We start from the raw sequence: 17,266 nt of genomic DNA on the forward strand, positions 1-17,266 counted from the left end.
TTTAAAAAGAAATATACAATTTGGAAAAAATTATTAGACCAATAAACATAAATAAATACCAGTATAAAATTTTACAATATAATATTATATTCTAGCACATTCACTTAGAAAGAACCAACACGCAAGTCCACATTCCAGAAGTAAATAAACAGACGACGAAGTATGAACTTGACACTCGGCGGCAGGAAAGTCAAGTCTTCGTATTAAATCGCCTTTTTGGTGACATTGAGTGGGACAACTCGAATTTTATGTACGGTATACTTATATCAAAGCCTGCTCACTTAAATAGACAAGATGAGTGAAGCTGACGCTATATTTAAGGTGAGGAATATATGTTGGGAACCTGAAGCAAGTCAGTTGTATGAAATATTTATTTACCTTAACTCAGTTTTATGGATTTGTTATTATTTGGATAAATGTATTTCTATGATGGCTGCATATACTTGTTTATTACATATTTAGGGTACCATATGCCTGATGTGAATATAAGAAATTAAAATAATTTAATGAAATTGTAGTTTCAGGTTTCATGCTTTCAACTTAGATATTTGCGATTTAAAGTTCCAGTGAGTTGATTCTGTATGAATGAGTTTTGTTAAGATTTAGGATAGGAAAATATTACATAGAAAACATCCTCATTGCTAACACATAACATGACTTTCCAGGGCAAGATCCACTACTATGGAAGAGAACAGTATTATCAAGCAATGCAAAATGAATCTGTGGCAGCAACAAAGAAGTTTGGGAATGATCCTGTGTATCGCTTCTACTCTGCAGTGTCGCACCTTCTGCAAGGCCAGACACAAGAAGCTATTAGACAGTTGCAACCATTGCAGGTGGGCTGGTTTTGATAAATTAGATTAAATTAAAGGATGCCCAATTTATCCTAATCCAGTCTAAATAAAGCCAAAAGTTTTCAAATTTATTAAGAACCATATTCGTATAGAGTATAAACTAAGTGTAAACCAACTCTTAATACTAATTCTAAAGCTAATTGCATCAAACAAAAATTCAAGGCTGAAGCAGTACCTAATCAAATTGTGAATTAAATCTCAGTATAGTTTATACTGAAATAAGGAATGTGAAGAATTTATGTAATGCTGTTATGGTTGGGAGTTTGAATGATTTTTCTTGTGGTTTTGCTGATAAACAGAATATATTGCTTATTTGTAAAAGTTCTCCTTTTTGAATGGCATAAACACAAGACATATATTAATTTTTGCTGTATACCTCCTCACAGAGTGACCATGATGTCATGCTGGGAACACTTCTTGCACTGATCTATGCCCATCGACATTGCCAAGTTGTTGACAAAGAAGCTGTTACTATGTTGGATGCTAAGCTTAAAGAGGAAAGGAAAAGAGCGCCAGAAACTGTAAGTGGGGCATGTGACTTGTACCATTTCATTTTTTGTTTGGAAGTTATTGTAAAATGATAGATGCTAGGGTTTAGTTACTGAAATTAGTGATGCCTTACTCTTAGTTTTTATATTTCAGTGTTTGTATTATGCTGCCATGTTTCTTCTGCTCTCTGGAAAAGTGGACAAGGCGCGAGAATATATTGATCGCATGTTGAAACTAAACCCTGAAGATCTTGCTGGGCTGTCATTAAAAGGCTGGGTGGAGCTGTCTGCTGGTAGGGAAAGTAAAATAAAAAACACAGTTCAGCTGTTTGATGCTGTGCTTCAAAAGTAGGTGGCATAAATTATTTATACTAGCCTTATGACTAGGATCATATATAGAACTTTTGAATTTAACCAAAATTTTGACTGAATATATATATATATATATATGTTTGCATTTTCATATTATTGCTTAATAGTATAAAAAAAAATGTTTTAACATGTCTCATATATTGTGTACTTTTTAACAGGATTTATAATTTATCTTCTAAATCTTTAAAAAATCATTTTCTTAGGTCCCCAAAGTATATTGACGCTCTCTTTGGAAAAGCAAAGTACTATGAAAATCGCAGTGCTTACAAAGAGTCCATGGAAACTCTGAATCTTCTTGTTGTTGCATACCCTGATTTTACTGGACCCCTTGTCGAGAAGATGAAAGTGTATCTCTCAGAACAAGAATGGGACCAGTCTATGGATGCAGCTACGAGGTATGTTTATTTAAAATTATATTAGATTTGGTGTCCAATTTTATTCTTTTATTGGAATCTGCCAGTGACATGTTAATAAAATTATCATATTTGAAATACTAAATATACTCTCATTTTTTCTCAGAGTTCTTAGTGTAGACTCTCACAATATTGAGGCCTTGAAGCATAAAACCCTGTATGCATTGTGCCGCCAAGGGAACTATGACGAAGCAGCTCAGGCGCTAAGAGATCTATACAGCGAAATGGATAGAAGCGAGCCAAACAACGCATCTCTCTTTGTTCATATGGCTCAGTTGTTTTCAAGAATTGTAAGTATAATAAATGAGAAGTAAACAAATCATTGTTACAAGTCAAAAAGAAAGGATAGAAGGAATATATTTTGAGTTCTTGTTCACTGCTTGATTATTGATAGATAACTTGTTTTATCAATTTATATTCATGCCTAACAAATTTCTAGTGTGAAAGAAACAATTTTCTATTAGAAGAATCTTTTTTACTGCTTAGATATTAATAGATTAACTTGTTTTATGAATATGTATTTATGACAAAAACATTCCTAGTGTGGAAGAAATCGTCTTGTGTTAGAAGAGACTTTCATGATGGCAAGCAAAGCTGCAAAAATTGATACAGGGAATGCAGAGTACCTCACAGAAGTAGGTTATCAGTGTCTATTACAAGGTCGGAACAAGGAAGCCACTAAGTATTACAAGAACGCTACTAAATTGGATGAGTCATCTGTGGCAGCTCTCACAGGTTAGATACCCTGATATATGGTGATATATTCTTTATATAAAAAAAAGTTTTTTGAATTTGTTGCTGTATCAGTTCATATATCTTTTCATATACATGTTTTCTGTATATCACTATCTAATATGTGTTTACACTTGGGCTTTCATATATTATTTTTGCCACTTTAAAAGCCTTTTCTTAATATTTTTATCTGTTTTTTATATCACTATGCCACTTTAAACCATAATTTTTCTCTAGGGATAATCTCATGTCAGCTGTTAGATGGCCAGGTGGATGTTGCAGAACAGCAGTTGGAATTTCTCAAAGAGGTAAGTGATCGTATGTCTGTGAATGTTCTTGCCAAGTTGGACACGTAGTCATAAGTTAATTTCACTGTTATTACTCAAGATCTCAAGTAGAAAACCTTCCAGCTTTCGTTCTCTATAAAGCCCTCCCCAATTTTTCCAGGTTCAGCGTAGCCTTGGGGCTTCTCCGGATATCCTTTACTTGTCTGCTGTTTTAGGGCGGATGAAGAATCAAAATCCTGATACAATTCTAGGTATTTTTTTAGGATAAGCTTTATGTAATAAGTTATTAAGGTTACTGTTATTATTAGAATTGATAACATTTGCTTATGAAAATTTAATCTTCATGTATTTACTTTTGCATTTTTTTTATGTTTTGGTAATGGAATAGTACATATATAGAATTTGAATGACAAATTATTTTATTTCCTAGTTATAACTTCTGTTGAGATTATTTATATATTTATTCTAAGGTTTAATTACATAGAGGAAGTGTTACCAATTATTATCCATAGCTTTACTGACTGAGGCAATTGACAACCACTTCAAGAACCATCGAGGAATGGCCTTTGGTTCAACGTATTTGGCAGCTCTGAATCCTGACTTCTTACTTCTCATTGTCCATGAATGTCTCCTCTATGCTCCAAATCAGGTATGGAATAAAGCGTCTTGGAAGTGTTAAGATATGTGTAATATTCTCCTGTAGCACATGCCATATACACTTCTTTCATGGTTTCATTAATTAAGAGAATGTTTCTTCATAAAAGAGAGATTCAGAAAGGGAAAATCTTTTATCATGTTCCTATAATACTTTGAAAATTTTATGAAATCCTATACTTTGTTTATTTCACCAGCCAAGTGATACTGCAACGACAACTGAGGTCCCTCCTGTTGTGAAACGAGCATTACTTGTGCTGGATGCCATTACCCGTGCATGTCCTGCCCTACTTACTGCTCTTGTACTCTCTGCTCGTACAAAGTTTGTTACTGGTGATGTGAAAGGAGCATCAACAATACTCCAGCATGTGTTAGATGAAATTGGTAAGGAAAATTTAGATTCATATCATGTTGAGATCAGAATATTTTTAGTGTTTAAAAAGCAAAATCAGATGTATTTCAGTATGTCTAAATATCACTTGTATTGACAGACTCAACCAGTTCAGATGCACACTTGCTGATGGCCCAGATTCAGCTCCACCAAGGAAACTTCAAGCAAGCTCAGCAAAGCCTGGAAGTGGGACTCTCATATAACTTTGAGGTATATTTTTCTTGACCACTGAAGTCATAAACAAAAAGCCCAACATTTTTAATAGCTAGTACCACATTAAACCGGAAACCTTAAGCCAGAGTGGTTTACTGTATTGTTAAGAGTTTTGTATATAGACAGCCACTGACTTTGAGTTTGATAAAGCTAAGGTTTATGATGAATTATTCTCTTAGATTGCACTCTCTTTGCATTAATAGGTGAGAGAGCAGCCAACATACCATCTGGTTCGAGCAAGGGTTATGAAAAAACAGGGGCAATATCAAGAAGCCATCAATACTCTGAAATCCTGTTTGACTCTCGCTAATACCAGACCCACAAGTAAGTTCATTCATCCCAATCAGGTTCCACTGATTTTAGAGTAGCTTTATAGATATATTTCATCCGTCTATATTTTCATTCATAATTCAATTACAAAGTCCCCTCAGTCCTAGTGATATAGCCATTCCTTTTTATGTGGCCATGCATGTGATTTATTAAAAGTATGATTCAATATCTCTTCCAGCAACTAAGGGAAGCCGCAATAAAGCTGAATTGACTTTGCCCGACAGAGCATCAGTATTTTTGGAATTATGTGATGCTTACCGACTCAATAACCAACCAAATGAGGCAGCTGGTATTATGACACAGGCAATGACAGAGTTTCAGGTTAGTTTGTAGAAATTGTAATTCTTTCTGTATTTTTCAGATCTAAGATAAGAAGGTTTAATGTTTTCTTTATGTATGACATGATTTTACTTTTATATTATATTTCTAAGCGATAAATAAATCTGGTATACTTATAATGGCTGACATATATAACTAATAGCTGTAATTAGCTAGCTTGTTGTAGAAGTTTAGGACGCTTTCTTATTTGTGTTTAGAAAACTGAATTACCTTACCCTACTAAATCAGAACAAAACATAAACTAGATAGTTCTAAAAAGTAAACTAACAGGTATTTCTCTTTAAAGGGCACTGGTGAAGAAATCAGGCTAAACATCGCCAGCGCAGACCTGGCCTTAATGCGTGGTGATGTTGAACATGCTCTTGCCATGCTGCGATCTATTGGACCTGATCAGCAGTACTACCTCGAAGCAAGAGACAAGATGGCAAATATTTATCTTAATCATCTCAAAGACAAGCGAATGTTTGCTACTTGTTATAGGTACAGTATTTCACAAATTCTGGAACTTGAGGGGGGGGACTGTAGAAAAGTAACTTTTTTTCTCTTCTTTTTTAATGTTTTCTTTTAGGTAGATAATTGTTTAAAAAAATGGTTGTTTGTAAAAAGAAGGTTCTGTGTGCACTTAAAATTTAATTTAGAAGCACCTTAGATCTTGACTATGTATGATCTCATAAAATAGAATTCATCCAGTATTTTTAATATAAGGTACTTCAACATAACAAATTTCTGTCCTGTATCCTATCAAAAAATTACATTATGTTCTAATATACCATTACTTAATATAGGAAATTATTTACTGTGAAGAGAAAGATAAGCATAAATTAATATTCATACAGACAAATAGATAGCATTATTCTTCATTAACAGAGAAGTAGTTGAGAAGAATCCCACACCCCAGAGCTACTTAATGTTGGGGGATGCCTACATGTCCATTCAAGAACCTGACCGTGCCATTGAGGTAACAGCATGATTACAGCTATGTTATTGATACTCTGTTATTACTGTTGAAGTTTCAAAACTGTATAATTTCATCTGATGATTCTTTTATGTTAGACAGGCTCATTAAGTCTTGCATTCTGCTATGTCTTTTTGGTTAGGTTTACGAACAGGCACAGAAACGCAACCCAAGAGATTCGGTGTTGGCATGTCGCATGGGTATGGCACTCGTGAAGACACATCAGTATGGAAAAGCTATCAATTATTACAAGGAAGCAATAAAAAGTGGAAGCAGTAACCAGTTGCGGTAAGATTTTGTGTTGTGCGTTGATCAAATTAAGGTATTTAGAAGATTAAAGTGTATATATTTTTCTAAACTATTATGTTGTTTAATCATATCCCATCAAATTTTGTTTTATGCAGTGTATCTTCTTAAATTATTAGTATGTAATTTACTGATCATATCACTGATTTTTCAAAGCTTATAAGTACATGGCATCATGGCCTTTGCAGTTTTATTTCTTATAGTACATTCATTCAGACTAGATAGCACAAATAGAGATAGGCTTATAAAAGATGTCACAAAGGCAGTATTAAGGACTCATAAAGACTACAAGTCCATATTCCCTCTTTCAAATAGATATGATATGGCTGAGCTGCAAATGAGGCTGAAACAGTATGATAAATCAGAGAAGACCATTAGCCAAGCACTGGAAGTGGAGGCCATTAATCATTCCAACCTGAATTCTATGCTTACTCAAGCAAAGCTCCTCAACCTCCTTGCAAAGGTAAACCTGTGGACCAATCTGTAAGTAGTCTATGAATTTGGAAATGATAACCTCCCAGAACAGGAAATAGTATTCATTTAATATTCACTTTAGACATTACATAATCACATTACCAAAAGAATAATTATGCAAATGTCTGAACTCAAAATATTTTCCAGAGGGTTAGTCAGACCCACAGAAAATCTTTTTGATATGATGAGCCTCTGGTGTTTAGAAATTTGCTGCTTCTTTTTTTGTTCTCTTGCTAAGATGTCCTTGTAATTTTTATTTTTTCTGGCTTACGATATTTTAGATGACTATATAATGTTTTGAATTTCAGGTTCATGAAAGGGCAGGTAATTTTGATCAGGCTCTTACAACTCTTAGTAAGGCAAAGGATGTGCAAGTAAAAGTACTCAAGAGAGCACAGGTAGAGTTGCCAGACTCAGTAGCTGAGCAGAAGCAGTTAGCTGGCAGGTATGTTTACTAAGTAGTTGATGCTTGAGTTTGTAATATTTTGCACACTGTGAGAGCCTATAGACTAATCTTTACTTTTATTATACCTGTAAATGATTTCTTTGTATTTTACTCACAGCTTTTCATTTGGAGTTTATGGTAGTAACAAAATGATTTGTTTAGCATTAGAATTTACCTTGATTTTTCAGTATGTGTAGCAAGATGGCTGAGCATGCTGCAAACCAGCGTGAGTTTGATCAAGCTATTAGGTTGTACAAGGAGGCTCTTCAGTATGATCCAGAACATGCTCCTACACTATTGGCCTTAGCAAAGCTTTATATGCAGGTAAGCATAGTATTTTTATCACTAGACAGTAGTGAAAAGTCTATGTATTACTGCTGTGAGAGTTACAAAGGATAAAAGAAATTACATATCTGTATATGCTATTTCAAGTTTCAAGTATCCATGACTCTTTCATTTGCATCAAGTAGCACTGTTCACCTGTTATATTTTAGGTGCCGGAAGAGAAACTTTAACAAAATATGTTTTCCTTCACAGATTAATGACTTGGATCAGTGTCAGTACACTTGCATGACACTACTGAGAAGTGACAAAGAAAATGACAGCGCCACAGTCATGATGGCTGACTTGTCATACCGACGAAATGAGTATGATACTGCTATGTTTCACTTCCAGCAGTTACTTGGTATGTAGTTGATGTTCACTCAATACATCACTGGAAATACACTGTTCTTCAGCTTACTTTAGTTTGCACAATATGTCTTCATCAGCCACTGCTGTAACTAAAGGCAAATGATGGTAACATACCACGTTTGATTTTTTTCATATTATGATATACATAGTGAGACAAAAAACTTGGATCATACTTATTTTAAATGTTTGTAACATTTTAATCAGAATACCTTACATGGATTGTTGCTTTTAGTTTGAAGTATTCCAATTTAATTCTCATTTCATTAATAAAAATGTAAAAAGTTTTTAAGAATGTATTCAGGTGTACTTACTATTGATTGATATGTAGAGATGATGCTCATTTCGTTGTGGTTTTATACAGTATTCTAACCATTGTATGTAAACTTTCATCATTTATATTGGTCTAATCAAACCAGACAGGCGTCCAGCATACTTCCCAGCATTAGCTCGTCTTGTAGAGGTTATGCGACGAACTGGAACCTTAGATGAGACAAATCCATATCTTGATCGGGCTGAGCAAGCTACCCTCAAGCCATACATGGACTCTGGTTTCAACTTCTGCAAAGGCTTATATGAATGGTATTTTTCTATATGTGCTGAAAATTGATCCATTTCTATATTTCAAGCTTTTCATCAAAACTGATTCTGAAATATAAGACCAATATAGGATTCTGTAATGTCATAGAAATGGGAGATATTGGCAATATATATTAATTTCAAAAATTTACTGACAGGCTTGTTCACAATGTACTCTTTTATAAACAAGTAAGCTTTTTCACAGGTATGTAGGAAATCCAAATGCCGCATTGAAGTACTTCAATAAAGCAAGGAAGGATCAAGAATGGGGTCAGAGAGCAATTTATAACATGATTGAAATTTGCCTGAATCCAGATAATGACACCATTGGAGGAGAGACTTTTGAAAGTGTGGACAGTGAAGTCAACCAGTCTGGGGCGAGAGACACTTTGGACATGGCAATTAGGACAGCAGATAAACTCCTGAAGGTAATTGTTTTGCAGTTGATGATTTGATTTTTTTTTAGACATTATTTTTGAAATATCTGCAGATGATAATTAACTTTCTTATACAGATGATTTTTATGTTTCAGGAACTGAGTCCTAAACCTGGTGATCAGCAAGTTTCTCATCAGATTCTAAGTAATTTCCTCTTGTTGGCAACAAAACAGAAGGCCAATGCTGAGCGAGCACTACAAGATTTCATGAACATTGCCAGCCAAGAAAGTTATAAGAATCATGTTGGGGCCATTCTTGGTATGGCTACAGCATACATGATATTAAAGCAGGTTAGATCGAAATCAGCAGTGAATTAGCCAACTGTTACACTGAATTTATGCTACTGCAGACAGTTCTGGTGGTTGTGCTAGTTGTATTAAAGTGAGGCATTTTCTCTTAAAGTTTGGCCTTCGTAAAGAAAAATTCACCATAACCTCTTTGATATTTTTTATCCATGAGTTTGTTTTCAGACTCCACGTGCTCGAAATCAGCTGAAACGAGTGGCAAAATCAATTTGGAATTTTGAGGATGCTGAATATCTGGAGAGATGTTGGTTACTCTTGGCAGACATATATGTGCAGACTGGAAAATATGACATGGCTACAGACCTTCTTAAGGTTTGATATGAATACAGATTTTTGCAAAAAAAGAAATTGTAATATTGTGTTTATATATTTCTCATGCTTATTTACTTAGGAATAAGTACAAAATACATTATTTCATATAGTCATATACGAACAGTCAGGGTCTTGTATTTATACAATAATACTGACAAACTCTCAGGATAGTATATATTTTACTGTAAATTTTCCCTTCTAGCGTGTCTTACAACACAACCGATCTTCTATGAAAGCTTATGAATATATGGGTTTCATCATGGAGAAGGAACAAAGTTATCGGGATGCTGCATACAATTATGAACAAGCCTGGAAATTCAGTGGAAATACAAATCCAATGATAGGTAAGAAATTTAACTAAAATTTATAATAGAGGTTGTAACCTCTTTTGTATTAATAAGGATCAGTCTTTGATATATATACATATATATATATATATATATATATATATATATATATATATATATATATATATATACATAAACTTATAAACATATGTAATGTACTTATATGTGTATCTGTTTTTCATCATTTTAAGATACATTTTTTTCCCCTTTTCTCAGGATACAAGTTGGCATTTAATTACATGAAAGCTAAACGATACGTAGATGCAATAGATGTGTGTCATACTGTCCTAAATAAGCACCCTGAGTACCCTAGGATACGCAAGGATATTCTGGATAAATCACGGGCAAGCATTCGTGTTTAAAGGGAGCTGTTTGGGAACTCAAAAGAAGAAAAAATCCAAATATATTGGTTAACGATCATTGGAAATACTGATGAGGAAGTCACTGATATAGCTGTGTGCATGCAGATGTATTCAAAAATTATTTTTATAATTATTTTCTTGAACCAAGTGGAGTATTTCCTATATTTCTGTAAATTTACAAATAATTGCTGTATGTTTTCTTAGTGCTGAATTACTAATACTAGTAATTTTATCAGATAACTTTATACTTTTACTTTCTAGGTACTCTTATTACATATTTTTTTTATTTTTTATCCTCTTTTCCAGTAGGATTGTTTAATCTAGTCAGTTATTCCATTTTACATTAGGCATCTTTAAATAGTCTAGTCATATATAACCTGAAATTATTTGACAGAATAATGTTTGAACGCATGACTCAGAGGGCTGTACACGCTATTTTGTATTACAAATATCCGTCCACTACAGTTATAGGTGTATGCACAAGAGTTGAGATACAATGCTTAGGATTATTGTATTTGAAGTTTATGAAACTGCTTCACCAGTCTAAAAATTATATGAAATATTCTATTTTATGACCAAATGATATACGATAAGTAGCATTCAGGGAAAAATATTGTAAAGAAATCTCTATGTAACTACAGGTCATTTTGTGTATACTGCATTTACAGTATTTTGATTATCAAACTGTTTCATCAAGTATTTACAGTCTGTGCAAGGATACTGTAGAGGCTGATATACAGTTCGCAGTCCATCTATATCCTTATTAAATAATTAGTGATATTTCCTGCTTCTTATCTCCACACTAACACTGAATTAAGCTATATAACTGTTTTCTCAGTGCACTGTTGAGTATACATGCCAGAGCCCTCAGGGCCTCCAAAGATACACTCATCAATAAACATGAACTTTTCCCACTGTTCAGTAATTCAGTCTTTGTGTTGCCTTGCAAATGAAAGATGTTTATCTTGCAATTTTTTGGCAGCACGGTATGACAGCAGATTAAAATCTCTTTGCAAGTTACACCATAGTACACAAGGAGGTCTTTTCAAGATGGTAGGCTGGCTTTTCATAAGTGATGGCAAGGTCACTGAGGGTGTTGTTAGAATGTCTCTTCTCATAAGGTTATCAGTTACTTCTGATTTTTTTTTAATGCTGTCCAGTGTTATTTACAAAGAGGAAAAACATTAGATGGTAGGCCTCAAGCTGCCTCCAAGGCAATATAAATGGCTGACCTGTGGTTAGCTACTAAACAGATATTTTCTTTCTTGTCTTCATGCAATACATTGTACTTTTTCCTCCCAAGAATGCTGTTTATAGCTAGCCTATCTTTACAGACAGTTCATAAAAATACTACATATATAGAGGCATATCATGTGGAGAGTGGCTGAGAATGGTATCTATTTGTCATAAAGTGAATTAATCAAGTGAATGGACCATGAGAGGTTAATGTGCCAGTAGAGTGGCCAGATGTTAGCACATCTCCCTTGGATTACTGGGCATGATAGTGCACAAATAAAATGAAAATACCTCACCATAGGAAATATAATGGATTTTTTTTCTTTTTTTTTTGTGCACTGTATGTATAGCATACAGGAGTATTTTTCACATGTAATGTTTCAAAAAATATACAAGGCAACACCAGTGACTAATAGTTTCTTTACTCCTTTTATCTGGTCTTATTTCACTCTCTTAGCAACCTTGTGTGTTTTGGATCCCAGTAGTGAAAGCCTCCTGGCATTAAAAGCCATTGTATTATCATTTCATATGTTGGTTCTTGTGATCCATTATTGCATTTGTCGACATAATCATAGAACAGAGTTTTTTAATGGCAGCATTGTCCATATGCAATGCCTATGTATTTTTTAATTTTCATGTAATGTAGTAGACAAAATTATTTATATTTTCATTTATTTGTTTTCCCCAAATTAGTGTTGAACGAAAAATATAAACCTTAGACACCAATTAAGAGTGTTTTAATGGTTAAAAAACAAAATAAATGTGCTAGACATCAAAGGTCATGTAACACTATAGAAAGATATAGTATTGGAAAGGGTAGAGGGGGTGGTAACTTAATGATTAGGTGCTGTATGTCAACAATTGTACTGCAGTAGGATGGTATTGTAAAGGGTAAAGATGGGCAAAGGTGGAGAGGAAGAGTGAATGGGTTAAGGTAGGAATAAGCAAGGGGGAATTCGGTCAAGTGAAGGATATGTATGCATCTCAGGAAGGAGAACGGGTTTCAAAGCAGAAAATGTAGGAATCTGTAAGGATGTCTGACATGTTGGAAGGTTGGTGGAGGGAAGATAGGTAAGGGAAAGCAGAGATAAGGGCTGCAGTAAAGCATGGACAGGACAATAGATTGTATGGCACTGAAAGAGGAACATTACATAGGGAACAGGGATGGATCAAAACGTAACATGAGATAGGAGTGCGTAAGGCAGGTGTGGTCAATGCGCAAGCAGGCAAGAAATGGTGCTAGAGCATCTGCCTATTCATTTGACACAGCTAGGCTCCCAGCAAAGCAGAGTAGTAATAAGGGAGGATTGAAGAAGAAAATTATGGGGGTCGAGATGAAGTAGATGTTGGGAGAAGAGGAATGTCTAATGGAGGTCAAGTATTGACCTGGGTGGATGATTAGGACTGGACTGATGTGATATTAGGCACTGAGGAGGGGGTACTAGTAGCAGCATTCAGAGTTATGGTCAAAAGAGAGCCTGGGGTTGGAGAACCAGAATTTAAAACAGTTGGGCAATTGAGAAAGTGGCACGTCTCAATGCCCCAAATAATAGTACAAAACCTTCACTACTGGCTGTGGGAAGCCTAGAGTATGTTAGGGAGAGAAACAGTCCACCTTTCAGGGTCCTCTTAGAGGGTAAGGGCTAGACAAAATGGGAATGCCCATGGCTCTCCCAAGACCATTTATGACTGGCACAAAGTCATCCTTTCAACATAGCTCACACTCCTTAGGAAGTGGATAGTAGAAGAGGTTGGAGAAGAGAGGGAAAGAAAAAGTGGAAGGGGAAAGCAAAATTAGTTGAGTTGAGGGCTTAGGCCCAAGGAAGGGGTGATCCCCAGGAGTGGGTCCCTGCCTATATAAACTGACCCCCCAATTTATTTATTTCATAACTTTATTTTGGATGAACAGGGATAAATGGTAAAAAAAAAAGGAAGTGAAAATATACTTCAGTAGCTTTATTTTTGTACTGCTTACATTCTTAGAATGTACCTTAGTGATTTATATATATAAATATACTTAGTATAAAAGTAATGAAACAACTATATATTTCTTCTTGTACATTATAAATACATCTTAATATACATTTACTAAAGAATCTCTTTTGACCAGATTAATAAGAACAAAGTCCTTTTTAAAATTTGCCTTTATGACTAAAGCAGATTATATTTGCTTTCAACCGAAGTGAAAGCATACCAATTGTCAAGAGATCTTTTCTTTAATGTTCCTACTAAATGTTAAAATGTAAAAACAAGGACTCCTTACCATTTACTTAATATAGCTTTGCTTGAAGTAAATCCTCATCAAAATCCGTAGTTCAGGTAACCTTATTTCCTAATTACCAAACCAACCCTAAAATAAAGCAAATACAAGGTCTTTAGAACCGCAGTCAGTCACCTGATGCCTATTTCCAGACTACCTTATATGCTGTCAGGCTACTGCCTAAGGTTAACTCTGAAATAATTTGATACCTGTAATGAAGTATGCCAAATGGGTACTTTGGCTTAAAAATATTGATTAAAATAATCTAGTGAATCACTATTACCTGAACTCAAAAAGGCATGTTTCAAGTGCCTGTTGTCAGCATTATTGTAGTCTTACAGGATATGGAAACTATATTTAAATATTAATACAAATGCAAGTACAGGTAAGTTCACACAAGGTAAAAAAAAAAAAAAAAAAAAAAAAAAAAAAAAAAGTTGAGAAATATAACAATAGGAGTTATAATGTATAAACAAGCAAGCAAAATTAAAGTAAATGAAAAATGACTATCAGAAACAAAATTTCTACAGAAAAAAATATTTAATCTTAGCTATATCCCTGCCTTTGTCAAAGAAACAGAACCTGAATTTTTATCATTATTGCACTAAACAAACCAGATTAAATATTCAAATAAAAATAAAACTGATATTTATGATATGAAGTTTAATTGTAAACCATAAGTTGTATGTAAATTATGATTCTGGTAATTATAGCAGCAGTGTATGTGTGTAGATGCATGTCGTGAAAACATTCCTTACATTGAGGTAGATATCCATCATATTGACATTAAAAGGTTACCTCATTGCTAGTTAAAAAGAGACTAACTGGAACTACTCTTACAATACAAAATTGACCTGAATGTCAATGGAAGCTTATATATAAGGCAGTAGAGCTGCCTCTTTTTAAACATGTTTAAAAACTTAAATGCTATGAACACTTACCTAGTTTTACACATTAAATATGTAGTTAAACATACACTGTTTTCACCAGCAAGATGGATGGTAAGTTCAAAGAAAATACTTCACAATCTATATATCATAAAGACACACACGCATGAAATAAAGACCATGATTTACAGCCTTCATTATAAAGGTTTTTCTCCCATAATAACTTCTTTTTTTTGTCTGTACTCCTCCTTGACCTTTTCCAAGTCCTTGTCGGCATCAATTACAAGTACTGGGGCTGGGGGTGCACGAGGTTTATGCTCTAGTAACCAATTCTCGTAGTAGTTGTGAACCTTTTGAAAAGAAAGTTATGAGGTTATACTTTGTTATACTAAGGATATAGAATATACATATACAAATGTAATTTTTAAAACATTTTAGAGATGAACAAGCAGAGGGCCTTTAAGACATACTTATTTGCCAAATATAACATATCACTATGCATATTTAAATTTTAAGAACATAAAGAGGAACAGGACTAAATGGTATTATGTATATTACTCACAATGATACTTGTACAAAACTACATTTTCATCTTTAAGATATCAAAATGAAGAGGAAAAAGAAGCATTACTAAGAATAAATGCAATCAGTGTGAACAGTTAGTTAAATCACTCTTCTAAATACCTGCTTGAGATACCCCAATGGAACACCTGCTTCTTCCGACCGACCTCGCTCAAGCATCCTGCTGTGTACGGTTTCTGGTGTTGATCTTAAGTATACTGTGAAAATAAACATAAAAGTAAAACCACACTTCAGTGTTTTCATTATTTTCATATCACTGCTGGAAAAAGAAGAAATAGTACATCACATACCAGTCATTAAATAGATTTTTGCTTCAGTAGGAGACAAATATTTCTGCCTTCTTACCTATTAAGTCTATTCCAATATCAAGATTTGACTCAAGCAGATCGTAGTATTCGCATAGCACACTATACTCTGCCCCATGCAGTTCTCCAGAATCATGGCCACTTTCCACAAAACAATATCTGGAAAAAAAGACTTGTTTCACTTCACTGCTATTGTTACTCTTCAAGCAATGGTTTATCTATTGATATGAAAATTCAGCTCTTACATAATTTGCTGAATGGTAGCTCATTACTATATATACTCTTTAGGGACTATATCCCATGTTGAATGTATACAAGACATCAATGACCTAATATTAAATATATGAGGAAGGTTTGACTGAGGCAATTATAATAAATAATAATAATAAAAAAAAAAAAAAATAAATAAAAAAAAAGGCAAACAATCCCTTCTCCCACATTTTAAAAACATGTGCTATAAGCCTCTTTGCTTTCTAATTGCCCAGGAATTAGTTTGGTGTGGTTAATCCTAATAATGATTTCAATACTAACTCCTATTTCTGTCTGAGTTTATGTCATTCACACACTACATATTTTTTACTTTAATAGTTTGTCTCTTAAACTTAGCAATTATAATTTCACACTCTCTTTTTGTGAGTGGCTGTTGATCATTGGACTTGCAACAACTAAATTAGAACATCTACTTGTATTCTAAAAGAATTACCTGTTATTTTGCAATGATCTCTCTATAAGCTTGACAGGACTGTTGCACTGTTGAAGGTGAATATTTAATCGAGTCAACTGGACATAGGACTGGAAAAGGAAACTCCAGCGTTTGGGGTCTTCGTACAACTTCCCTAGTAGATTGTGGCCATGGAGATTAGTCCAAAGATTTAGAGGTTCCTGCAAATACAATTTAATTGGCTATTATGCATTGTAGCAACATAAATGATGAAGATGATGTATTATTAACATACATAAAAGTAAAAGTACCATAAATCTTTATCAAACTAAAATTATACCATCAACATATATCAAACTAAAATTATACCATCAACATATATAAAAAAAGGACCACTGATATATACCTAAATAAAGAGTATATGGGAAAGTTTCATTACAACAACCCATGATAAAATTACGGAACCCTATTTTCTTTCAAATTTTACAATCAACATACCTGATAAGTAGCTACACCTGGTAGAGCTGAAAAGTACTGAAGGAAGGTGGACTTGCCACTTCCTATATTCCCTTCAATTGACACTGTGAAGGGCCTGGATCTTTTCCTCTTTTCTGAAGGAGCCTGAGAAATCACAATAAACAGCCTCTTAATGATAGTCACCAAAATCTTATGTAATACCATTTTATGGTAATTGTTTAGAAAACCTTTGTACGACCAATCATAACAATATCATCAACAGATTTCCCTCAATTACTGTTTGCCACTGACCCCCCCCCCCTAACCCCCACATTCTTGGCCTTGATAGTAGGGGAAAGAATGAAAGATACCTGGGAAATTGTGGGGTAAAATATGAGATTTGGTCATTATAATTCAAATACTGGTGCCAACCAAACCCCATCCTAGAACACGAAGAATCCCACACACATTCACAGCAGGATAGAGCGTCCTATGCTAAATCCTGCCAGGTGGATTCTCTGTTGTCTAGTGTAGGGGATGGCAGGCATAGCCCCATGCATCTGACCAATTTTCTGTACAGTATTCATAGTCCAT

The 17,266-nt window shown here is 34.2% G+C and overlaps 2 protein-coding genes across 3 annotated transcripts in view; one reads left to right on the forward strand and one right to left on the reverse strand.

Moving 5' to 3' along the window:
- Positions 1-157: 157 nt before the first annotated feature.
- On the forward strand, positions 158-11,930 carry LOC125034563 (tetratricopeptide repeat protein 21B-like). The gene is made up of 27 exons (XM_047626453.1): positions 158-321; positions 666-836; positions 1,241-1,375; positions 1,497-1,690; positions 1,918-2,109; positions 2,234-2,417; positions 2,670-2,862; positions 3,097-3,167; positions 3,307-3,397; positions 3,659-3,795; positions 3,998-4,184; positions 4,292-4,401; positions 4,608-4,728; positions 4,913-5,055; positions 5,360-5,553; positions 5,941-6,031; positions 6,171-6,316; positions 6,650-6,797; positions 7,117-7,253; positions 7,442-7,577; positions 7,791-7,938; positions 8,363-8,525; positions 8,728-8,950; positions 9,055-9,249; positions 9,430-9,576; positions 9,779-9,920; positions 10,140-11,930. Exons 1-27 carry the CDS (start codon positions 295-297, stop codon positions 10,283-10,285), a joined length of 3,972 nt encoding a protein of 1,323 aa, XP_047482409.1. The 5' UTR covers positions 158-294; the 3' UTR covers positions 10,286-11,930.
- Positions 11,931-13,462: 1,532 nt separating this feature from the next.
- LOC125034743 (deoxynucleoside kinase-like) overlaps positions 13,463-17,266 on the reverse strand; it is a 5,108-nt gene continuing 1,304 nt past the window's right edge. The window contains exons 3-8 of one of the 2 annotated variants that reach the window (XR_007115709.1): positions 16,715-16,837; positions 16,259-16,437; positions 15,596-15,714; positions 15,353-15,447; positions 14,723-15,018; positions 13,463-13,871 (exon numbers count right to left, since the gene is read on the reverse strand). Coding sequence is in view for 1 of the 2 variants with exons in the window: in XM_047626684.1 (XP_047482640.1) it covers positions 14,866-15,018; positions 15,353-15,447; positions 15,596-15,714; positions 16,259-16,437; positions 16,715-16,837 (669 nt within the window). In the remaining variant the exon portion in view is untranslated. Of the gene's footprint in view, positions 13,872-14,200; positions 15,019-15,352; positions 15,448-15,595; positions 15,715-16,258; positions 16,438-16,714; positions 16,838-17,266 lie in introns of those variants that run through there. The other variant, XM_047626684.1, reaches the window with a different exon arrangement.

Source organism: Penaeus chinensis, chromosome 18 (assembly GCF_019202785.1).
Source record: "Penaeus chinensis breed Huanghai No. 1 chromosome 18, ASM1920278v2, whole genome shotgun sequence".
In the NCBI taxonomy this organism is placed as follows: Eukaryota; Metazoa; Arthropoda; class Malacostraca; order Decapoda; family Penaeidae; genus Penaeus; species Penaeus chinensis.